We start from the raw sequence: 26,850 nt of genomic DNA, 5'->3' as shown, positions 1-26,850 counted from the left end.
AGAAGTAGGGTCAGTTGTTTATGAAACATTTTTCTTGCTATTCATCATTTGGATTTTCAGCTTCTTGTGTTTACCGTGTTTGCAGTTAAAATTGTAGGATGTGAGGTCCGCCAGTTATGCAAAACACTGTTTTTTCCAAGTACCCAAACATGTTTCAGCACCACTGTGCCATCATCAGATTAAACAAAACAGAAACCAACTGATGATGGCACAGTGGTGCTTAAAACATTTTTGGGTACTTGGAAAAACGGTGCTTTGCATAACTGGCAGACCTCACTTCCTACAATTTTTCTTGCTTTTTTACCAAATGTCTCAAAGCTCCCTTGTAGAATTTTTATGCAAAAGGATGATATTGGGGAACACCTAATGGCCAACATTTACTGGATTATGTGTAGACTTCAATGCAATTTAGGACTGAGGGTGTGTTAATCGTTCTCTTTAGTGAGGGCTTACAGCACTGAGCAGGTCATTCCAACAATTATTCGCTGATTATTAACAAAGACAAAGTTGAAACAAGAGCTGTTGCAACAACCCAGTACGCATTCACACGAGACATGCAGTTGGGTAATGGTTTTGCATGAACAACATGCTAGTGATGTGTTGCAACTTGGAGTCCTAATTTGGTCAGAAATAAATATTTTTGGGATTCATGAATGAAATAGCGAATATTCGTACGCATAAGAGTGTAAATGATGAATCTCCCACTTCAGGAAATTCTTCAGTACCTGATCACATAACTGTCTGCCAGAATAAAGACTACCACAATGAAAAAAGTATGTCAGCTTCTTGACAGATGACAGTTGATGCAATATGTCTATTGGAAGATATTGTCTGCTAAATGATTGGGAGGGGAAAGGGGGGGGGGGGGGGGGGAGGTGGGAGCCAGATACATAAACTCTTGTTTACATAGTGTAATTTTTCCACTGTTTAATATTACGAGGGCAGTTCAATAAGTAATGCAACACATTTTTTTTCTCGGCCAATTTTGGTTGAAAAAACTGGAAATTTCTTGTGGAATATTTTCAAACATTCCTGCTTCGTCTCGTATAGTTTCATTGACTTCCGACAGGTGCCAACGCTGTACGGAGCTGTTAAAATGGGGTCTGTAACGGATGTGCGTTGCAAACAAAGGGCAGTGATCGAGTTTCTTTTGGCGGAAAACCAGGACATCTCAGATATTCATAGGCGCTTGCAGAATGTCTACGGTGATCTGGCAGTGGACAAAAGCACGGTGAGTCGTTGGGCAAAGCGTGTGTCATCATCGCCGCAAGGTCAAGCAAGACTGTCTGATCTCCCGCGTGCGGGCCGGCCGTGCACAGCTGTGACTCCTGCAATGGCGGAACGTGCGAACACACTCGTTCGAGATGATCGACGGATCACCATCAAACAACTCAGTGCTCAACTTGACATCTCTGTTGGTAGTGCTGTCACAATTGTTCACCAGTTGGGATATTCAAAGGTTTGTTCCCGCTGGGTCCCTCGTTGTCTAACCGAACAACATAAAGAGCAAAGGAGAACCATCTGTGCGGAATTGCTTGCTCGTCATGTGGCTGAGGGTGACAATTTCTTGTCAAAGATTGTTACAGGCGATGAATCATGGGTTCATCACTTCGAACCTGAAACAAAACGGCAATCAATGGAGTGGCGCCACACCCACTCCCCTACCAAGAAAAAGTTTAAAGCCATACCCTCAGCCGGTAAAGTCATGGTTACAGTCTTCTGGGACGCTGAAGGGGTTATTCTGTTCGATGTCCTTCCCCATGGTCAAACGATCAACTCTGAAGTGTATTGTGCTACTCTTCAGAAATTGAAGAAACGACTTCAGCGTGTTATTAGGCACAAAAATCTGAACGAACTTCTCCTTCTTCATGACAACGCAAGACCTCACACAAGTCTTCGCACCCGAGAGGAGCTCACAAAACTTCAGTGGACTGTTCTTCCTCATGCACCCTACAGCCCCGATCTCGCACCGTCGGATTTCCATATGTTTGGCCCAATGAAGGACGCAATCCGTGGGAAGCACTACGCGGATGATGAAGAAGTTATTGATGCAGTACGACGTTGGCTCCGACATCGACCAGTGGAATGGTACCGTGCAGGCATACAGGACCTCATTTCAAGGTGGCGTAAGGCCGTAGCATTGAATGGAGATTACGTTGAAAAATAGTGTTGTGTAGCTAAAAGATTGAGGAATAACCTGGTGTATTTCAATGCTGAATAAAACAACCCCTGTTTCAGAAAAAAAATGTGTTGCATTACTTATTGAACTGCCCTTGTAGTTTACCAAAATGACTAAAAATCAGGATTGGTCAGTGAGTAGACAAGTTCACTTGTCATATTAAAAACATCATTGTAGCAGAACATTGTCACAAATAACAGTAGCTGTGAATCTCAGTTCGATTAAAATTTTTTATTTCATGCAGTCAAATAGGTATTCCTTCCTTTGTACACCAAGTAAGTGCAAGGTTGATGCAAATGACGTCTGCAGACCCTGCTTTACAAATCACGTTGTGAAAGATTTAGAAATATTGAAACAGTGAAGTAGTTCTTTTTCTTTGTAATTTTTACCCTGCCACAATGAAAATTTCAAAATAAGGTTTTTAGCACACATTTTCATGAAATTTTGCACCTAGGTAGTATCAAAATTTTATGCATTCTGAGTAAAATCCACACACATTTCTAACAGTACTAAATTTACACACTTAAGTCATGACAATGTGAAACACTACAAATAAGAGTTAATTCACTAGCTGTATGAAATTTAAAAAATGATGAACACAGAGAAACATACAATGTTAAAACATGATGTATATTATAAACTTTGAGACCAGTAATTCTTTCACTGCATAAAGTCACTAGAGTACATAACACAAAAACAGTGATAGAACCATTGTAATTAAGTGAAACAAGTTTACTGTATTGGTAACAGCAAACTTGTTGTAATAACAGCCATGGTAAAGCCTAACCTAAAATGTTCGTATTTAAAGAACCATTGCTAAGTTGGATGTGCCTTTATGCCACTCACCGTTTTTAGCTTCCATATTCCACATGAGAAGGCAATCTTACTATACATGCAAACTAAGTTGACACTCGGCATGGCAGCAGATGTAAGCAACTGTAAAGACATTTCACATTTAGTCAATCCCATCAGCCACCGCACCGAGCATCAAATTAGTTTGTGCGAATATTAACTGTCTCCTCCCATTTTTGTCGACTTTAATTTTGGAATTCAAGGGCAGTTTCATTGACTGAAATTAAATTAAAAATAGAGGCAGTAGTGCACATTAAGAAAAGAGAAATTTACTTGAAGTTTCTCAGAGGAGTGGATCAATTCACTGATAAAGGCTTCATCTACTAGTTGGATGATCGCCCATATGGCCTTTTATTTATTAGTGACTTCCCATTAGCATCAATAAATATTACTCTACACTATTTGTTTTTATTTTCCTGTTATAAATGTATTTTCTTAGTGAAATGCACAAGTCATAGTCACAAATGGATCTAATGGGAGCAATTACAGCAAAGCATAGATATTTTTTCTTATCACAAGGCATTGCAACATGCTTGAAGGAAAGCTGACAAAATAGTCCCATTTTGTTTCTGCTGCTGGTAATTTGAAGTTCAATGTTTATTTGACAGTTTTGTAGTCAGGATCATATACACTAAAAAAGGCTCCTCTAACTTATTACCTATGCCTGCAGTTGTACTTTATAAGACTTTTTTGATCTGACTTGCTGTTTTTTACGAGGGCCAAAACAGTTGCTTTCTTGTGATTTCATTTGCTTAATGAACAGTAACAGAAAATTTATCTATTGCTTTCTATAGACTTGAAGTAATAACCTCATTTTACCCCTCTGAGTGTCATGCAGAAAATAATTTGAAGTTCAGCTCAGAGAATATGGATATCTCTTCTTTCACCAAACATTTGACACAATAAAAGAAGCTGCACCATCTGCAAACACAAGACTATGAGAATAAAGAGTATGAAAATTAATATTTTCTTTCTGGTATTACCTTTAAAAAAGTTAGAACAATCATTAATGGAATTGGGTGCGCTCATTCTCTCTCTCTCTCTCTCTCTCTCTCTCTCTCTCTCTCTCTCTCTCACACACACACACACACACACACACACACACACACACACACACACAACAAACAAACAAACAAACAAACAAACAAAGAAAATAGAAAATACAGATTTTTTTGTTTTAACTGATGCTTTTATTTATCTATCAACAATAATTCCCACTAGTCGGATCCCTTTAACTTTGCCCATTTCTGCCTTTGCTATCTTAGTTTTTAGTCTTACATGGATATGACTAACTGTATGCCACACTAGTTACCGAAGAAGAATGACTCAAACCTTCACCCTCACACATATGTAAGAGGGCATACATACTTAAAACCTGAATTAAGCAAGTCCAGACAGAAATTTTCCACACCTTTCATTCCTTTAAGTGTTACACACAACTTCAAATTTACAAGTCAATTCATCACACTCAATGGTACCCTGCCAACCAAATAAAACAGCTTTCTTTAAGTTAGTCAGTCTACGTTTGACAAGCAGTGTGTAATATATGTATCAGTACGTGACTCATGCAAAAGAAAGATTTCAGTTAGAAGCAACTGAATCTAGAAAAACAAGGACTGACTTTTAGCAACACCTTTCAGATAGAGAAAGAGAAAGCTTATGGAATATGCCCAAAAGGTCTGTGCTACTTTACTTCACAATTGTAACTACTGTGGCACTTATTGTCAATACCAGAAAAGAAAATAAATAAAATGGGCAAAGTTCTCTCAGCAGACACACAAAGAAAAAAGTATTCAGGGTTTCAAATCCATCTGTTGATAGTACAATGTTACATCCAGGCCTTTCCACGCACAAATACCATGACTAGGCAATTTCAATCATGAAAATACAATATCTCCTCTCTTGTTTTCATAATAATTCATTATTTTAAAATTAAATTTAAAAAATAATGCATAATCTGATTACAAACATATTAATAGTTCCAAGATTACTGTTACATTCAAATCAGCAGCTGCAATGTAGAAATATCACAAATTTTTGGAAATCATCAAACAAGCATGCAATCTATTGATGTATTTGCATTTTTAATGCTATCAATGGTAACAAGAGGAGATAAAATCTGGTTGGGGAAACACACCACACACACTATCAATCACACACCTCAGTTCAATGCTCATAAACAATGGCCTTTTTTTAAAGTCACTTGAAGCTTCTAACATTTTATGTCCAGTTTTTCAGTTTACATTCTCATTTAACAGACTTCTGAAAGCCCACATATGCATCAAAATGAGATTGCTAGCAAATCCAACACTGATATTAAATTCTCTTTCTGACAACCTATTGTTTATCGATTCAAACAAAGTTTAAAATTTATTGCAGTCTTATATATTTCAAGAGTCCAAAAGCATTCAACAGCATCATCATATTCACTACATTTCTGGCTCAATCCCACAACATACAACAAAAAGTATAAAAATTAAGTTTAATTAAAGTCCACATTTTATATTTGGTGGCAGGGAGGGGAAAAATATAACTTGAGTAAAAAAGTACGCACATAATTAAATGAGGAAACAGCACTAAGCACATGGTTCAACAGTAACATTCTTCAAGTTCTTGTAATAATTTTTACAAGTATATATTTTTAAATAGATTTCTAATAGCAGTCATTTGTCAAACTGTTCTATATTTTCATTTCTAGCAGACTGTTTCTCCTTGAAAAATGCTTAAAAAGGACATTCAATGTTCTCATCGCATCACTTTTTCCAGTTTTAGGGTCATAAAGTCCACATGACATTTCTGGCTATTAAAGCAAGTTAATTTGAGAAAGTGTGCTGCTGTGAAAGAAAATGATGCACTAAGCTGTTTTCAGTTACAATCAATTTTAAGTTCCTTCACTATGACACAATCTTCTGCCTTCACTAACTTCAGAAATCTCACAAAAGGTCCTATCTGTCACTGTGTCACTGTTCTATAAAGAAAGGAATTAAATACACGGACTGCTTAAATAATCCAGCACACAAAAACGTTTTCATTCACTGCACTATGTCCTCATCCAACGCACGAATTGCCACAGAAATCACTCCACATCAACACATGGAAGTTCCACCTTGCACTTTTTCAGCTGTTTTGTTCCAGCAGTACAACAGTCACTTCAGTTTTAACTTTTTATGATCCAGACAAGTGGGACCAAATGATCTACCTTAGATGCAAGAAAAGAAATATACGTAACACAAACAGTTAATAAAACAGATGAGAAAATAATTCAGTATGTACTTCCACTGTAATTTTATTCACAGCAACTTTTTAAAGATTGGCTTTCATCTATCAATGAGCTCATTATTCTTCTTTATATAGACCATAACCACAAGTAATTCTCCTTCCCATATAAAAAGAAATTACTCCCAGATAATTCCTTCAACGTTACTGCATCATTATATTACTGTTAAAAAGTTTCCAACCAACCATGAAAACAATTACTTTTAAATATATATGCATATATTATATAGTTCACAAATACACAACATGGTTGTAATTATGCGAAGAGCACATGAATAGTACGAAGCAGAAAAGCGCAGAAATTAAAGGGTTACTTAAAACTTCACCTGTGACAATTTCAGCACATTTTGATACAGCACACACTTAGCACGCATTTCTACTGAGCTACAGCAAACAGAAATTTATTTTTGCATAACGTAACTAATTTTTCAATGGCAGCCACTTATACCAAGGAGAGAAAAGGGACAAAGAATCAACACAATAATCAACTACCAGCAAATTGGAAAAGGTCTAAAGCAAATATGGAATTCATATATGCTTTAACCACAGGTATCTGCAAATTTGGAGTTAGATCCATTCAAGAGCTACTACTCATAATCCTCAGAAGATTCTACAACATTCCAAAAGAAACATACAATTTAGAGGATTCTCTTCAGGCTTCTTGATCAAGCAGAAATCAACTAAACCAAATATCAGAATCATTTCCAATACAACTGCAAACCCAAAAAGAAAAAAAAGAAAAAATTGCTTAGCACATGGATCAAGAATTTTTACGTCACTGGTTTTTGGGGACATATACACATCAAATATGACAAAATTCATAATACACATGTATAATTTTTCAAATACATCACATCAAATGCTGTATTATTCTAATACACAGATCGGTGAAACATGGGAGGCTTTAGTCCCATTTGTGTAAGTTTTCTGTTCAGCTAATAGATCTTAAGAGAATTTAGTGTTTTGATTCTTCTCCATTAAATATAGAACAAAGACATTCCCAAAAAGCATTAACACAGAATACCAGTACATTTAATTTTTTTTGTTTTGTTTGTCACCATTTATATGAAGTTTTTCATCATTTACACGAATTACCATTTTAACAATTTCCAAATGACAATGGTTGCTCTAAGACATCAAAGTGCACTAGGTCAAATTAAAGATAGGGCCACATCTTAATCACCTGAAGGGAACTTTAAATATGACAATTCAATGTAGGTTGCCTGGTAAATGTAACAATTCATTCTCCTTCTCTTATTTTTCCCAAGAAGTCCTAGCCAAAGTCAGTTCATTGTTTAATTAAAAAATCTGAAAGGAGAAAGTTTTAACAAACTATGCAACACTTTGAAAGTATTTGGTACTAGAACAGCTCTTCAAAAATAAAATTTTGGGTATTCACTGTATTAAATACATGTACTCCAATTTTCTACAGTTTTAATGGGCTTGACTAGGAGAAACATAAATGCTTGAGAAAAATAATGAAGGCAGTCACACAATTTCATCAATTTTACATTGCTATTGCAAAAAAACGAGCAAAATGAAAATATGAAGTAGTTAAAGAATCAAAATAATACCCTCTGCCCATTTAACATGATCTGCTGAAGGGCAGCATTTTACCAGCCTCAGAATAGTACTGTTGTAAGGGAAATAACTATTGTATTTACTTGAATTAGTTTGATTCTTTTCACTTCAGTTCTTAACATCAGATAAATTTTATGTAAATAAAAATTAAAGTCGCTGTAAACATGTATAAATATGCAAATGCAATGAATTAACTTTTTTAGGCTTTAGTTTTTGTTTGAATCCTACACACAAAGACATCCATATACAATTCTCATCTAGCATAACATAAGTGGAGAAAAAATTTCACCTCTAGTTGAGACGTGTAAACCAAGAGGGTTATGTAATAATGTTTTATAATAGAAGCTACATTTGGGGTATATATATGGTTCATTAATTTCGGCCCCCTCTTCCACTTCTTCCTCTGTTCCCTCCATCTCGATCCTAAAACACACATAACCAAGCAGTCCATTAGTTGAATTATGAAGAACACACAGTAAACAAAAAATTTAACGCATTAATATGACAATAACAACTGCGCGCACCCCCCCCCCCCCACACACACACACACAAGTGGGGGAGGGAGGGAGGGATGGAGGGGGGGGGAGAGAGAGAGGGGGGGGGGGATGGAAGGGAGGATAATGGGAGGGCAAAAATAGTAGAGTGAATGAATACATATGACTATAAAACAATCAGGATAGTGGCGAAGCATGAAGACATGGGACAAGAAATCATGAAGAAGTATGTTCAGGGAAGAGAGTAACAGAAATGAGGCTTTAGGTATTGTGGAACTGAGGGATGCATTGGAGGAACAGTTCCCATCCCCATGTACACTCTGCAAGCCAACTGACAGTGTGTAGCACTCCTGGCACTACTGTCTCTTCCTTGTTCCATTGAAAAACTGTGCATGGCAAGAATGACTGATTGTAAACCTCCATATTAGCACCAATTTCTCAAGTTTTCTTTTTGTGGTCATTTTGTGAGATGTATGTGGATGGAAGTAATGTGTTGCCTAACTCTCCTAGAACATACACTCTCAGGATTTCAACAGCAAACCTTTCCCTGATGCACAATGCCTTTCTTGTACAGTTTGCCACTGGAGTTTGTCGAGTATCACCATAATGCTCTCATGCCAACAAAATGATTCCATTCGAAAATGCACCACTCATCACTGGATCTTTTTCTCTTAATCCAACCCGCTAAGAGTTCTGGAATGATGCAAAATTTGGAAAAGGTGATAGGATACAGAGGGGCCATGTGCTTTTAGGTACGAATGTCCTGAATGCTGAGCAGCCTGCTCTGTGCAGAGAACAATTGTTCTTTTGTGCATGTGTGAGGCTACTCCAGGTCTAAATAAGAAGTACTGAACAATAGTTATCTTCTTTAAATTACCAAAAAAATATTTTATTGTTTAGATCAAGCAATAACTTTGCACACATTGACCAATATGGATCACACATCCTTTCTTATCTAGCAAACGAGAAGGCAAAAATTGAATCATCTTCACTGTTTGAGTTTATATATAAAATAAAACAACAGAATATCTAGGATGGAATGTAACAATATTATGTAAAGGAAAGTTGCTACTCACCATATAGCGGAGATGCTGAGTTACAGATAGGCACAACAAAAGGACTGTCACAGTATACTTTTTCGAACACACACACACACACACACACACACACACGACTGCAGCCTCCGACAGCTGAAGCCACACTGTGGGCAACAGCAGCAGTGCATGATGGGAGCGGCAGCTGGGTGGGGGTAAGGACTATCCTGTTGCTGAACACGTTGCCCAACACGACATCCTTCATTTCCATGACTGCTTCACAGCCTGTATCATATGGATCCTTCCCACCGACACCAGCTTTTTTTGAATTGCACAGGTGAGAACTCTTCCTGCAATATAATTCTACGTTTCCGTACTCCTCCAGGCCTAAACCTTCATTAGTCATTTTTCTTACCCATCCAGCCCCTTCCCTGTTTCCATTCCAGCAATACACAGCCCTCATTCTACCACTGCATCCAATCTTTTCACTTCTCTCCTTTACCGCTAACCCCACCCTTCTACTGTCCTCTAACCTCCCAAATGCACCTAGCTGCCCTACTCTCTCTCTACCTCTTCCTTGCACACTCCCCAGCAGTACTTCCCTTCTCCCACCCCTACCCCGCTATCCCTTCTCCTCCCCACCACAGCCTCCTCACGTCCATCCAGTTGCTGCTCCCATCATGCACTGCTGTCATTGCTCGAATGGTCTTGTAGGCCGAAAGGTTATGGTGTGGCAAGTCTTTCTGTTGTGCCTAGCTGCGACTGAGCACCTCCACCATAAGGTGAGCAGCAACTTTTCTTTTCTTGATATTGATATACATGGATAACACACACTCTAATGTAAACAATTTAGCAAGTATCACAATAATTATGCAAGATCAGTTATTGGTTTACACAAAAAACAATTTTTTTTCTGAACTGTAGCAAAACACAGTGTATTCATTTTCTATCACACAAATTTCAAATTTCATAAAAGCAAACCTTTAATGTTCCTTCAGTACAATAATAATAATAATAATAATAATAATAATAATAATTTTGCCAAGCCTCCATGTGAGCTTAAATCTCTCTAATTTTGTCTTCCAGCTCTTTTTTGTGAGGTATACATAAAAGGAAGCAAGAAATTGGTTGACTCTTCTAGGGACATACGTTCTCAGAATTTTAACAGTAAATTACATTATGAACATCTCCATGACACTTGCACCCTTACTAAACAAACCTGTAATGAAACATGCTGGTCTTCAGATCGACTGATGACCATAGATGTTAAGTCCCATAGTGCTCAGAGCCATTTGGTCTTCAGATCTTCTCTTTCCTGTATCAATCCAATCAGATACAGATCCCAGACAGATGTGTTGGAGGGATATTGATGTGATCATGGAGGAATAGGAGTAAGCAGAAAGTGTGTTGGTCCTGTGTCCAGATCGAGGACATTCCTTGAGCTGGACTAAATGAGGGTTTTGGGATTTTAGATGGCACATGAATTAGATGAATATAATTTTGGCATGCAAGTGTGCTATGGCTTTTCTGTGGACATCTTCCTTTTTATAAGAAGTTACAGTTTGCTATACATACAAGGAGTGAGGGCAACTTCTTTGATACCCATCCTACTGACTAAAACAAGTTCACAATGCACATAATCTCTTTCACTTCACACAATCATCATCAAACTTTGATTCTCTCCCATTCCATTCTAACTAACCTCTTATAATCTTCAAGGATTTCCTCACTTACAATTTAGCTTCACTTTACTTTCCTCAACCTCTCCTATGTGGATTGCTATGGTGTCAAGAGTAGTGTTATTTTGACGCAGAAAAAGTGAGTGGTCAATAGATATTTTTAATGCAGTATTTAAAGTGCTACTGAAATTGTTGGAAGGCAAGATTCCCGAACTAAAACATGCAATATAGTAATTTAATGTTCAACGGCCAATCATGAAAACAGTGATGTCATATACAAGCTTTACTACATGCACTGGAAAAGTTTGGTGTGCACATAGTCACCAACCATCGGCCCAAGAGTGTGAATAGAACATGTCAAACTGTGATCAACAGTAGGTCTGATCACTCACACAGAGAATAATATGCTACACAACATGGCCAATTTCAATGGCTACTTCACAGTCTGTTCGATCTGGTCCCTTCACCTTTCCCCTAAATACTACATTTCCGTATCGTACAAAAGAGAACACAGCCCCTCCAACATGTCTCAGTTGTCTATTCCTGCTCTACTCGATTTCTGCTAGTTTTTGTCCTGTACTTACCTCCTGCACTATGTAATACTGTCTCCTCTGCCATATACTTTTGTTTCCTTGCCTCTTTTCTTTTCTTTTTGGTGGGGGCGGGGGTGGGGTGGGGGATGGTACTTTTCTTGGTTGCATGGCTACCTACTGCTCAAATCTCCCTCTACCTAACAGTAGTTTTTTTTTTCCCTTTATTATACAAACTTCAGAATATAATTAAAGGACTTTTGTTGCCATAGTTTTACAAAATCCTCAACTATTACATTATTGCCATAACAAATTTGAGTGAAAAGTGCAACAAAAAATTTAAGGTCAGAAGAAAGAACAATTATGGAAACCTGAAAATTGCCTTTTTTCATCTGTAAAAAATGTTAGTTTTTTAGGTGACAAGGAACTCTTAACAATGCTTGAACCAAGCTTATGAAACTACCCACAGTAGCTATCTGGACCAGGATAGTATTTAATTCTTCTCTCAAACATACTTGCATTACATAATTTTATGTGCAACACATTATGCAGTAATGTGGAAAATGATGGACCTCATCACATTCATCATAACAACATCCACTGAAGTAAGTATGAAATTTTACAACCAAGGAATACTACACAGTTATACAAAGCAATAAAAGGTTTTATTATTGTTCCATAAATTCATAATTACTAATTCAATATCTGGATGTCATAATCAGTGGATGGATTAAAATTTGAATAGCTGCTTTCCCAAAATGTACGTTATTGTTTCTTCGTGCTGCTACTAGACGTGTTGTACAGTAGCTAGGTTCGAAGCATATATATTATGTTATGCCTGCATCAAATCTCTTATACTGTATAAATATGATAATAGAAAATCTCAGGTGAAATAAAGGCACTAGCGTCAGGGTAGAGCCACTCACCATATGCAGAATCCCATAAAACTGTCAATCTTTCGAACATGTTGCAACTGGATATTTCAGCCACCCTTTGCCAATTTTTACTCTATGATGTACTACTTATTGTGCCGACTCATTATGTTTCTCTAACCTAGACCATTCTCAGCCACTAGTGTCTTTAAGGTTTTTGAAGAGGGAGATAACACTGAAGTTTACAACTGCATCCAAGAGCAACATCACATTGGACCCAGAAGATGGATCATGTTTGAAGACTTTCACATGATTATTTGAAAACACTCCAGATGAAATGCTCAAATTATTTTAAATGATAATATGGAAGGCAGGAGTTTGGTTACTGGTGTGAACCTGTATTAGAAAGATAGACTACAGAGTAATATTCTACATAATCAATCTCAACAAAAAGAAGCACATACCATAAACCCATAAACAACATTTTAGTGAAACTTCCTGGCATGTTAAAATCATGTGCCAGATCCTGAGACTTTTGCCCTTACAAGTGCAAGCACTCTACCAACCAAGTTACTAAGCATGATATGCGACCCGTCCTCACAGCCCAACTTCTGCCATTAGCTCATCTTCTGACTTTCGTTCTGGAAACATTTTAGTGACTACACACTTTCCATTAGCAAGGAATCATCAGTAAGTCAAGCTTTTATAACAATGTTCAATATCATGTGGAAAAAGCTGCCCTTTAGTCAAGAAAATCATGTATGTGACCCTTATTACCCCACCAATACATTAGCCTAGGCCACCTTCCTTTTCATTGTCAAGTTTCTCACAAGATCTAAATGAATGGAGATTTAACACCTAAAAACGCATTGACCACTTAACAGGAAATTATGAGATGAAGTGAGGGTCCAAACACCTTTCAGATCATCTTCAATAAATTTTCGCATGGTGATCATAAGCACATTAGAAAATGCTCAAAAAGTTCAATTCCCTCAATCACATTTCTCCTATTCCTAACTCTGCAGTCAGCAGTAACAATGAAAAATGATAAAAGATCAAACATTCATTCCTTCCTTAATATTTAGTCATTACACTGATTCCTCTTCAACAGTGTTAACTTTTCATCCAAAAACAATACCTGATGCTTTCCTAAATGCTAAAAAATTGATGCTGCATTTTAAATTACAGGTACATAACAACTAACAGCACAGGAACTATCTTCATAGTAGATATACCTCTTCCACCAAGTTAATATAACTCTGTAAGTGTTGATATTTTTCATTACTGAAATTTACTTCCAAATTTCGAATTTTAAAATTGAGTTTCCCATAGTTAACACTTATTTCAATGTCAAAATTTTTTTTTGTTCTTACACTACCTCTCCAATTTCCATACCAAAGTTAATATAATTATTGGCAACAGTGTAACCCAGTTCATTAATAGAGAATCCGGGGATTACAATTGAAGCAATGAATGCAGAATCGTCCTTTGGCTTTCAACTTCGAATTGTAGTACTTTGGCGATCTCCAACTATGTGGACTAGTATAAAAACAGCTAATACCCTCCCACATTTTCACTGGATAAGCAAGTTGTTATCAAGATTTCACATAAACTATTGACATTAAGTAGTGACTTTGGAGCTTAATCCAAGATTGTGAAAGGCTGAAACAGATGTTTAGTGATTTTATGACAAACTTTTGATGGCAAAGCCATCTTTATGAGCTTATTTTAATTACCTTTCATTTAGTGACATACAGTCAAATTATTATAGCTTTTCAGGTTCCAAACTCAATTCACAGATTATCTTCACAGTTTCTGGGAATACAGTTTGTCTTTGCAGAAGCACCAGTGATGATAAGCATTTAAATTCCTTGTGTTATCACATGAAAACCACTAAACAGACAGTTTATATGATTAAAATTCCTACTGTTTCCAATATGTGTACAGGGTCATACCTTTGTGCATGAGAACTTTGTCAAAAGATGAGGGGAGAGTTTTCTTCTGAATGTCATGGATCTTTTTATCTGCTTATCAGTTATTCACTAATCAGGTTTTGGTAAATATTAACATAGAACAACTCCAATCTACTGCATTATTCAAACAACTAAAAAACAAAATCAAGATTTAAAATGGCATGATGTGTGCAACATAAAACCTATTTTTACATAATAATGAATATATATTAAATCCAGCAAATGTAACTTCAACACAGCCTGTAACTGCAGAACTTCAAGTGCTTCTACCCCACACATCATAACATAATTCTCACAATGATGAATACACATCACTTCACCTGCCCTGGAATATTTTTCATGTACTGCATTTCAGAGGTGGTCTAGTATATGAGAAGTAAGTTCTTTTTGGTGAATTTTCTTGCCTCAAGTGACATAGATAATCTCTCTAGACGATCTCTCAAAACAAGCAACGAACCTCTGGCTAATTCAGTAATGTATTTATCCAACTAATCTCTCTAGACGATCTCTCAAAACAAGCAACGAACCTCTGGCTAATTCAGTAATGTATTTATCCAACTGCTGTCTCAGAATTTTTTTGGACACCCACTCAGAAATGATAAACTGTATACTGCACAAAGCTACAGCAATGTTTATTTTTGAGCTTGCATGATCAAACTAGAGATTCTGAATATTTATGACAGGTCTGAACTTTGTGGGAGAGTAGGAACTGAACTCAAAAAAAGTCTGTTTTCCTCTCTTCCACCTGAGCCATATGGGCACCTCACAATAGTTCAAAGATTCAAATTGGCAACCTCCTTTCATTCAAAGCAACTTGGAGGCAGCTCTGCTACCTCTGCATGGAAAGCGACCATGGCAATACAGTGAATATTTCCCTACAAGTAAAATATTTCAATACTTGACAACAATGAGTTTGCTGATATCCCCATCAATATATATTCCTCTATTCCCTGTTCTGTATTTTTTAATACTATTCATCTAGTGACTGACAGCCTAATCCAATAATATCATCTAACTTTAAGAGCTTCTTAAGAGTAGTTTTCCTGCTCAGTAATAAATAAATATATCTACAGAGAAAATAATATTTTAATGTGTGTTTAATTTTAACTGACACTGGCAAGTTGCATCGTGAGATAAGTTGGCCACTTACTTCAGGGGCAGAGGAGCAAGTAGCTTGGTCACTGTGGGATTAAGAGGATGTGAGGGGGAATATTTTATTATTTGTCTTCCAATACTGACAAAAAACAGGCGTAGGCATACTATGATAGAAACTTTGACACGGAAGTAACATGGATTTATAATGCGCTTTACAGAGACAGTCTTCAAATGGCTCTGAGCACTATGGGACTTAACATCTATGGTCATCAGTCCCCAGAGACAGTCTTCAAATGCAGTATTTAGGCCTATTTGGAGAAAGAAATTTTACCTTTCACCTTTACTGAATGGTGGCTATTTTCATTTGTAAGTGCACACGATGTTTCAGATTAGAGATGTAAGCAAAAATATGAATATCTCTGCACTGGGTTAAGTTAAAACATTTGCAATTGACATGATTGTTTTTAGAGAAGTGTTCTGTACAACATTGTCTATTATACAAAATACCCTAAATTCAAAAATAACCAGTCAAAATTACATCCAAAGTTTGGTATCCAAATTTTCAAAAATCCACTTTTTAGGCCCAAAAATAACAAACAAGGAGTGATTCATGAGAGCCTATTTCATTCATATAGTTAGATATCATACACTACTAGCCTCATTTAGAGCAAAAACACTTACAAATGTTTCCTTTATTTTTTATGAATTTTTGAAATTTGAAAATTTTCATTTTTTGTAAAGTTTGGGGTTAGTTATCTCAGGTGGGACTGAATATAAAAATATGATTTTTGCACAGTCTGTACACCTATATGATAGCAATGTACTGTAAAAATTTCAACACTGATATCTGACTGTGAACAAAGTTATGAATTTTTGAAAATGAGGAGATAATTCACATTACTGTACAACTGATCTTATGGCTGTTGCCTATTCATGTGTGATATTGGTGGCATATAATCAATTATTATTGAAGTAAGGTATTGAATTATATACAAAAAGGGGAAACATCACTCAAATTAACATTTGCCATACTTAAAATAAATTTTCAATTAACATTCTTCAAGATGCACTGTTCCTAAGCCTGGTGGTGAATGTTAAGAATACTTATTTCTTCAGGCAGCTTCTGTGATATAGAATAAGACATCCCAGTTGCTGCAGTAAGTTCAAGTGCTGAAAGTTTCCTTAAAGTTTGGTATCCAAACTTTGTCACTAGTAGATTTCTTGAATGATGTTCTTGGGCCAGCAGGATGGTAAAAATGCACAAAAACATCATTGTTTTCCAAACTTATTATTTCAACCTCTGCTTGCCACTACTGTCCATCACACACATGCAATTATGTCATTCAAGGTTGAAGACAGAGATGTAATTTTACTGACACAAATATCCTCATAAATTTCTGTTTCTGATGTTACATAGCATCGAACTAAGTTTTCTGCAATGCCAAGGAAAATGTGGATATGCCTTGTTCCTTTTATTGACGTACAGTTTTCAAATCTGGTTTGAAGTTCATATGCAGAGCCACTTTTTCTTTCTTGATCAGAAAATGGGCAATGCCTTTAATATTATCCTTGCGAAAGACATAAATGTCCTGTACTGTGAGAATTTGGTCTGTGGTTGGTCTCTGTTGGCTGGCTTTACTTACTTCACACTTTGTTGTACCTCCTACTCCATCACATGCATTTTAACCATAGCAAAAAGAGACATTCTGCCTCCAACCGAAAGTCTACTTTGTGGTTGCACAGATTAGAAAAATTCTAAATGTTCTTATGCTGACTACCATTTCCATCTGAAAAGTATACCAGCTTCTCAATCTTGGGAAAATTTTCTTTTATGTAATTTATTACATACTTTTGAAACACATGTAGTGCCAAGCAGTCACTTAGAATGCAAATTGAAGAACTGCAAATTTCACCTTTCTCATTTTTAAAGTAGAGAATAAATGGATGCACTGTTGCCTGGTCACTGACCCAGTGGTACCCTTGTATTGCATCCTGAATCACAAATGTAAAATTTCCTGCAAAATCAGCTAGCACTATGCATTCAGTTTCATGAAGTTGTGCTTTTTTGTCCTTCAAAAACTTGCTTTGGATTTTAGAAACATAGTGGTGACTTTTGAGATTTTGTAAGTTATCAATTAAAGATTCCAAGTACGCTTTCTGAGACTTAACCACTGTTATCATTTCTGCCCTGTCAGTTGCGACCCACTGTTTGAAGGTAATACTGTCTGGCATTTCCTCATCATATTCATGAAACAATTCAATAACGGTTTCCTTGCCAGGGCATTTATCACACAAATTCATCATGCAATCATAACTGTTTGAGATCACTGAGTTTTGCACCCATAATCATCAGTTTGACATTTTATTTGATAATATAAACAAACACATACGGAGTGTGTCCCTGATGATCCAGCCAAAATACACCACATAGGGCGGAGGTCACAAAATTTTGACCTTCCAATTTTGCATTCAGGATGAGAATTTTTGAAAGCTACATAAAGTTCGTTTAAATTTGACAGCAATAGTTGTTTCTGCTTTGTTACTTTAACTCCATTTGAACAACTCTTTTGCTACCTTTGCAACCTGGGCACATTCTACTGTTTTGTCCTCTTAAAAAAACTGCTGGACATTTTTAATTGTTTCTTCACTTATACCTGCTCGTTTCTTCTTTCCTAAAACTGGAAGAATGCCTTGCTTTCACTAATTTTCAGGTTAGTTTAACCAACCGATGAGAAACATTGATTCATGAACTATTTTTTCTCTTGACCATAAGTCAGGGATCAAAGTTAAAATTTTAACTTTTTCCTCTTTAGATGGCATTGAACATTTAATTTTTAATTTCTCATTAAGCTCAAATACTCAAGTGTCAGATGATGCAGGTGGTAGATTTCCTTCTTCTTTAGAGACAACGTTGGTATCTGTATTATTAAAGCAGGATTCCTAGTCTCTTCTAATTTTGTCTGAAATTTGTTGTACCTTATTTTCAATAGCTGCTTTTCTTTTTCCGCGGCTTAATTTTATTATTTTTGAACAAGCAAAATCCAATATGCTAACAGCTTCCTCATTAGGAATATAAATGTCATTAACAAGGTTACATGATTCTGGTTCTGGATTCACGACAAATATCTTTGAGTAACAATGTGGGCACAGGGAATTTCCAGGAATCACATTACGTTTCACTTGGGAAGCTGTTTCACTCTCACATAACAAGGACAAATGTTCAAGTTTTATTTCCCTCAGACCTTTAGTAATAGGCTTTTTATGAACTTTAAGTGGATCACAGCACTTTCTTCCAAAAATGTGGTTGTACTTCAGAATATATTTCTTCTCATGATACTCACACACTGATGTTACAGAAGAACTTACTCGAAATTTAAACAAAGTTTGTCCAACTTCATCAAAGTCACTGACATTTTTCAAGTTTTTTGAAACTTAACTGTAAACTGTTTTGTGACACACTACACTTGCTATCCGTCCAACAGAGCACTATTCATCCACGTTATTGCATTCCAGTTAATCTCTGAAAATTAATTACAAATTACACACAGATCAAAGCACATAACACATTCTACACTTTCGATGGAGTATGTACATCCACTCTAACAGAGATTCCAGAACAGACTGACTACAACAATGCCACACCCCGTAATAATGTACTTCTACAATGCCACACCCAGCAATAATGTACTTCTTTAATGACAATAAACCTAAACGTAAATGGGCAATTTTATTACCAAAGAACAAACGTGAAGCTCCTATTGTTTAATACTGCATTGTTAAAAATAAATAAACTACATGAATATTGGGTGACAGTGTTAACTAAATACACGTCACAATTAAATTTTACCACAATGAAACAATAAACCATTTAAATAGGTAACAGCCATAAGATCAGTTGTAGAGTAACACGAAATATTTCCTCATTTTCAAAACTTCTTATCTTTGTTCACAGTCAGATGCCAATGTTGAAATTTTTACAGTACACTGCTATCATATAGGTGCATAAACTGTGCAAAAATCATATTTTTATATTCAGTCCCACCTGAGATAACTAAACCCAAACTTTACAAAAAATGAAAATTTTCAAATTTCAAAAATTCATACAAAATTAAGGAAACATTTGGAAGTGTTCTTGCTCTATATGAGGTTAGTAGTGTATGATATCTAAGTATAGGAAAAAACAGGCTCTCTTAAATCACTCCTTGTTTGTTATTTTTGGGCCTAAAAAGTGGATTTTTGAAAATTTGGACACCAAACTTTGGAGGTCTTTTTGACTGGTTATTTTTTAATTTAGGTTAGTTTGTGTAACAGACAATGTTGTAGAGGACACTTTTCTAAAAACAATAATGTCAATTGCAATGTTGTAACTTAACCCAGTGCACAGATATTCAAATTTTCACTAATGTCTCCAGACTGAAAAGTTGTCGCGCACCTACAAATAAAAATGGCTGCCATCCAGTAAATGTGCAAGATAAATTATTTTAAAAAACTGTTTTGCACTTCTCAAATGTAGGGCAATCACATAGTAAAAAAATTAAAATATTTAAAAATGGTCAAGCAACCATACTGGACCACTTCATATGGATTGACCCATACTGCATAAATTAAAGCATTTAAATATAATTAAAATTGCCATTATTAATCAACTAATCATCCACTCACTCAGACAATGCAACAATACTTCATCAGGTAATTATAGTGCCACAGCATTGGGGTCACAGCAATTTTAAACAGAACAGTTGACACAAAATGTTTCAAATGTTTCTGGCTTTTAATGATCAGTACTTGGGGGCTGGCCGCCGACTTATCACACCCTTACTATCAGTAGTCTATTGGAGTTCATACCACACTAATTTATATAGGTTACCAATTAATAATAAGATTGATACATATTTGGCCCAAAGTCCCTCCACACCATGTCAGTATTGGTTCCTGAGCAAAAAAGTCTGATGGCCACTGATATAGTGGACAGTAATAGAGCCTCCATAAGGCTACTCAAGAATGATGCTGTTGTCTATAAGAAGGCTGCAAAAATCAGAAGACTACAGCGAAATACACAAAAACCCACACAACATTAATTGCAGGGACTGCCAGTTGATCCTGAATGCTGCTGGTGAAAACACACTACAGTACAATACCTAAGAGCAACTATCCAGTGACCAAAAGTGTAATGACCAAATAAAACAAAGTATGGAAACTAGGTGCCTGGCTGGCATTCACTAGCAGAATCATTAGCAAATTCATTTTATCCATGAAAGAAGTGACTTATAAAACACCCATTAAACTGTTTCCTGACTACTGGTCACCAGTCTGGGACCCTCACCAAGTAAGATTAATAGGAATATAGAGAAAACCCAACAAAGAGTCACGGGACTGTTTCCTTGGCGCATGAGTGTTACAGAGACGCTACTACAGTGGTAGGCGCTCAAAGACAAGTGCTGTGCATCACGGAAATATTTACTGTTTAAATTTCTGAAGTATATGTCTCAAGAAGAATCAGGCAAATATTAATTACTCTCACATACCTCACACAAAATTATCATTATGAGGAAATCAAAGAAATTAGAGCTCATATGGAGCTTTACTGACACTCATCTTTTTCAAGTGCTCACCCCTACCTCCATTACCAAACTGATTATTCCTTGATGTCTCAGGATGTATCCTATCAACTGATCACTTCTTTATTCAAGTTGTGCCATAATTTTTTTTCTCCCCAATTTGATTCCGTACCTCTTCATCAGTTATCCTCTGATTTACCCACCCAGTTTTCTGCATTCTTCTGTGGTGCCACATTTCAAATGCTTCATAATCCATGTTTTTCTCCTGTACAATGCTACGCTCTACACACTACACAAATACATTCAGAAAAAAAAAAGATTTCTTAACATTTAAATATATAATCGATATTAACAAATTTATCTTTTTCACATACGCGATTTTTGCTGTTGCCAGTCTCCGCTTTATATCCTCTCTACTCCAGCCACTATCAGCCATTTTGTCGCACAAAAGAAAACTCAGGTACTATTTTTAACCCTTAAGCGGTAGCACGGGTTGTTCAGAACACCCCAATCATCCTTATTGATGGATTATTACACAAGGGATAGGAGTATAACGTAGGACGTAATATGAAAGCTTTGAGTAACAACAGAATCTACTATGGAGGTGCAAGTTCCAAGAAAACATGGATCAATGTGCCTTTGGGAGTTGTTGGCACCCCGCGCGACTCTTTATGTTGCAGTGCTGCAAGAAAGCGTACAGTTATGTTTCGCAGCAACTGCATGTATTTTGTCGCTCTCTGCAGTTAAAACAGCTATGGATTGTTACGAAATACACTCCTGGAAATTGAAATAAGAACACCGTGAATTCATTGTCCCAGGAAGGGGAAACTTTATTGACACATTCCTGGGGTCAGATACATCACATGATCACACTGACAGAACCACAGGCACAGACACAGGCAACAGAGCATGCACAATGTCGGCACTAGTACAGTGTATATCCACCTTTCGCAGCAATGCAGGCTGCTATTCTCCCATGGAGACGATCGTAGAGATGCTGGATGTAGTCCTGTGAAACGGCTTGCCATGCCATTTCCACCTGGCGCCTCAGTTGGACCAGCGTTCGTGCTGGACGTGCAGACCGCGTGAGACGACGCTTCATCCAGTCCCAAACATGCTCAATGGGGGACAGATCCGGAGATCTTGCTGGCCAGGGTAGTTGACTTACACCTTCTAGAGCACGTTGGGTGGCACGGGATACATGCGGACGTGCATTGTCCTGTTGGAACAGCAAGTTCCCTTGCCGGTCTAGGAATGGTAGAACGATGGGTTCGATGACGGTTTGGATGTACCGTGCACTATTCAGTGTCCCCTCGACGATCACCAGTGGTGTACGGCCAGTGTAGGAGATCGCTCCCCACACCATGATGCCGGGTGTTGGCCCTGTGTGCCTTGGTCGTATGCAGTCCTGATTGTGGCGCTCACCTGCACGGCGCCAAACACGCATACGACCATCATTGGCACCAAGGCAGAAGCGACTCTCATCGTTGAAGACGACACGTCTCCATTCGTCCCTCCATTCACGCCTGTCGCGACACCACTGGAGGTGGGCTGCACGATGTTGGGGCGTGAGCGAAAGACGGCCTAACGGTGAGCGGGACCGTAGCCCAGCTTCATGGAGACGGTTGCGAATGGTCCTCGCCGATACCCCAGGAGCAACAGTGTCCCTAATTTGCTGGGAAGTGGCGGTGCGGTCACCTACGGCACTGCGTAGGATCCTACGGTCTTGGCGTGCATCCGTGCGTCGCTGCGGTCCGGTCCCAGGTCGACGGGCACGTCCACCTTCCGCCGACCACTGGCGACAACATCGATGTACTGTGGAGATCTCACGCCCCACGTGTTGAGCAATTCGGCGGTACGTCCACCCGGCCTCCCGCATGCCCACTATACGCCCTCGCTCAAAGTCCGTCAACTGCACATACGGTTCACGTCCACGCTGTCGCGGCATGCTACCAGTGTTAAAGACCGCGATGGAGCTCCGTATGCCACGGCAAACTGGCTGACACTGACGGCGGCGGTGCACAAATGCTGCGCAGCTAGCTCCATTCGACGGCCAACACCGCGGTTCCTGGTGTGTCCGCTGTGCCGTGCGTGCGATCATTGCTTGTACAGCCCTCTCGCAGTGTCCGGAGCAAGTATGGTGGGTCTGACACACCGGTGTCAATGTGTTCTTTTTTCCATTTCCAGGAGTGTAGAACAAAAAAGAGTGTGGAAGCTTCTGGAAGAGGTCTTAGACGAAACTTTTGGAGGAGGAAACAGACAGCTGTGAAGTTCTCTCTCATCATAGTGACACGGAAACGGAGGATGAAGACAACCTGGAACTGGAACCGCAAGTAAGTGTAGCAGATAATGAAAGCAAGCATGATTTTTTTATTGGAAAGGATAAGGTTACAAAATGGATGAAAAATTGTCCTAGTCATAATGTAAAAACTAGAAGCGTAGACCTTATTATTCATCTCCCTGGTTTGAAAGCTATCGCAAAATCTGCGAAAACTGCTGTGGACTGTTTTTCGATATTTATAAATGACATAATAATTAGAACTATTACATCGTGCACAAATATTTACATACAACACATTGCATCAAATTTCGCAAGAGACAATGATGCCAAACCAACAAATGAGGAAGAAATCAAATCTCATCTGGGTCTTTTGATATTGGCTGGGCATTACAGGGCAGGACACCAAAACCTGGGAGACTTTTGGGACACAAATGGTTTTGGAATTGCAATATTTCATGCAACAATGAGTTTATGGCACTTTCATTTCTTATTGCGTTGTTTGAGATTCGATGATATTTGAAACAGACCACAGCATAGAAAACTTGATCGCCTAGCTGCGTTCAGAGAAGTATTTGAATTATTCATGTCAAACTGTGTCCATAATTATACTGTGTCTGAATATACGGCAGTGGATGAACAACTGGTTGCATTTAGAGGCAAATGCAGTTTCTGACAGTATATACCAAGCAAGCCTGCGAAATATGGTTTGAAAATTTTCACCTTATGTGACGCAAGAACATGGTATATTTTGGGGATGGAAATCTATGTTGGGAAACAGCCAGAGGGTCCCTTTGCACTGCCAAACTCGCCTAAGGAGGTAGTAAATAGACTTGTATGGCCTATGGAAGGTACAGAATGCAATGTGACACAAGACAACTGGTTTTGTTCCATACCACTGGCTGAAGAGCTCCTCAAAAAATAAACTTACAGTAGCAGGAACTTTTAGAAAGAATAAGAGGGAGCTTCCAGACTTTGTTTGCACGAGAGGTCGTGAACTTAGAAGCAGTCTTTTTGGATTCAGAAAGGATATAATCATAGTTTCATATATGCCAAAGAAGGACAAAAACGTTATTCTCCTTTCATCTTTGCATCATGACAGTGCCATCGACACTAATACTGCAGAGGAAAAGAAACCAGAAATTATAACACTATACAATAAGACCAAAACAGCTGTGGACACACTAGATGAAATGCGCGCTACTTATTCAACCTCAAGAAAAAGTAGATGCTGGCCAGTTGCCCTATTTTTCTGAATGACTGATATTGCTTGCATTAACACCTTCATCATATACGCAAATAATAACAATGAGAGGATTTCCTGAAGAATGTATTTATGTGATGTCGGAAGGTCATTAGTAAATCCTATAGTGTGCAAGAGAGCAGCCACTCACTCCCTGCCTCAACAAGTCAGACAGAATGCCGCAAAAATGGCGGGAATTGAAGACATCAACAATGCACCACCTTCTGAACAACGAATACTTAAGCCCAGGCGCTGCACATTTCATCCGCTGAGTAAAGATATAAAAATTAAAACGCACTGTGCTCGATGTTTGTAAGTTATGTGTGTACAGCACACGAGAAATGTGTGTGAAAAGTGTTACAATAACACACCCCTTGCAGCCAGTGATAGTGACTGATTTCATAAAATGTTTGTATGAGTTGACTGAACAAATGTTTAATTATATGTATAATGTCTTATACATGTAATACAGTATGAAGAATAACAGAAATAAATAATTAAACAAAATACTGCAACGAAATGGGAATTATGGCATATGTTTCAAATAATCCAATTTAATACTAAAGTAATATCAAATAAAATGATAATTTACCGGGAGATAACATTCTAAATAGCCATTTGTGAATTAAACATTTTCATATCAGTGATATGCTGCACAACACTGTCATTATAGCCACTTTTATTTGGGGTGTTAGCAACACCCCGCGCGACTATTAACGTTACGAAAAGCCACGCAACCACAAAGGGTTAAAGTGTCATTTCCTAATCTAATTCTATCAGTGTCACTTGATTTAAATCAATACATTTTGTTACCCTCATTTTACTTAGTTTGATGTTCATCTTACTAACCTCTTTTCGAGACTTTTCCGTTCCCTTCAACTGATCCTATACATTCTTTGTTTCCCATCTCTGACTGAATTACAATGTTATTGGGAAACTTCACTACATTTTTAGTTCCTCTCCCTGAATGTTAATTTCCTTTCCAAATTTCTCCTTCGTTTCCTTCACTGCTCATGAAATATACAGATTGAATAATATGGGGAAGACTTGAACCTTGTCTCACTCACTTCTAAACAACTGCTCCCCTTTTGTGTCCTTCGCCTCTCTTAACTGCAGTCCGATTTCAGTACAACCTTTCGCTCTCTGTATTTTACCCCTTTTACCTTCAGAATTTCTAAATGTGCAGTCCAGAAATAGAAGAACGTGGACCAGGAGAAATGAATGAAAGGGAGAGTCACCTGAGAGAATTCTGCACAGAGCACAATTTAATCTTCTATGAACTGTGAAAGAAAGTTGTATATGCAGAAGAGATCTGGAGATAGTGTTAAATTCTGGACAGATTTTAAATTACAAAACACTTCCATGGGAATATGTCAACCCTGACCATAATTTATTGGTCAGAGCCTGCAGATTAATACTGCAGAAATTGAGGAAATACAGGAGACGGGACCTGGGTAAACTCAAGGAACCTGTGGTTGCTACAAACTTCAAAGGGGGCATTAGGTGATACTTGACTGAAAATGAATGGACAGCTTTGAGAGAGAAAACTGAAATACAAGCAGAGCAAATAAGCAAAAAGATAAAACCCAATAGAATTCCTTGGATAGCCCTCAAGATACCGAATGTAACTGCGAAAGGAAAAAATTCAGATGCACAGCAAATTTAAAAGGCAAGAGGGAATACAGACATCTAAAAAATGAAATTGACAGGAAGTGCAACGAGTGAAATTGACTGTAATCTCATTTCTGTTGTGGTACTAAATAATCTCACTAGGGGTAAGATAGATACTGCCTACAGGAAAATTAAAGAGACCTTTGAAGAAAAGAGAACCACTTGTATGAATATCAAGGGCTCAGATGGAAACCCAGTTCTAAACAAAAAAGGGAAAGCAGAAAGGTGGAAGGAGTATATAGAGGGTCTATACAAGAGCGATGTACTTGAGGACAATATTATGGAAATGGAAGAGGATGTAGATGAAGATGAAATGGGAGATATGATACTGCGTGAAGAATTTGACAGAGCACTGAAAGACCTGAGTCGAAACAAGGCCCCGAGAGTAGACAACATTCCATTAGAACTACTGATGGCCTTGGGAGAGCCAGTCCTGACAAAACTCTACCATCTGGTGAGCAAGATGTATGAGACAGGCGAAATACCCTCAGACTTCAAGAAGAATATAATAATTCTAATCCCAAAGAAAGCCGGT

At 37.6% G+C, this 26,850-nt stretch overlaps 1 protein-coding gene across 1 annotated transcript in view; it reads right to left on the bottom strand.

Annotated features, from left to right (window-relative positions):
- Positions 1 to 5,393: 5,393 nt before the first annotated feature.
- Positions 5,394 to 26,850, bottom strand: part of LOC124596076 (YTH domain-containing family protein 3) — a 42,906-nt gene continuing 21,449 nt past the window's right edge. Inside the window, exon 5 of the mRNA XM_047135060.1 lies at positions 5,394 to 8,311. Within this exon, the coding sequence (XP_046991016.1) occupies positions 8,261 to 8,311 (51 nt within the window). The 3' untranslated portion in view covers positions 5,394 to 8,260. The remainder of the gene's footprint in view (positions 8,312 to 26,850) is intronic.

The sequence above is a fragment of the Schistocerca americana genome, chromosome 2, assembly GCF_021461395.2.
Source record: "Schistocerca americana isolate TAMUIC-IGC-003095 chromosome 2, iqSchAmer2.1, whole genome shotgun sequence".
Lineage (NCBI taxonomy): Eukaryota > Metazoa > Arthropoda > Insecta > Orthoptera > Acrididae > Schistocerca > Schistocerca americana.
This window is presented reverse-complemented; position numbering and strand designations above follow the sequence as displayed.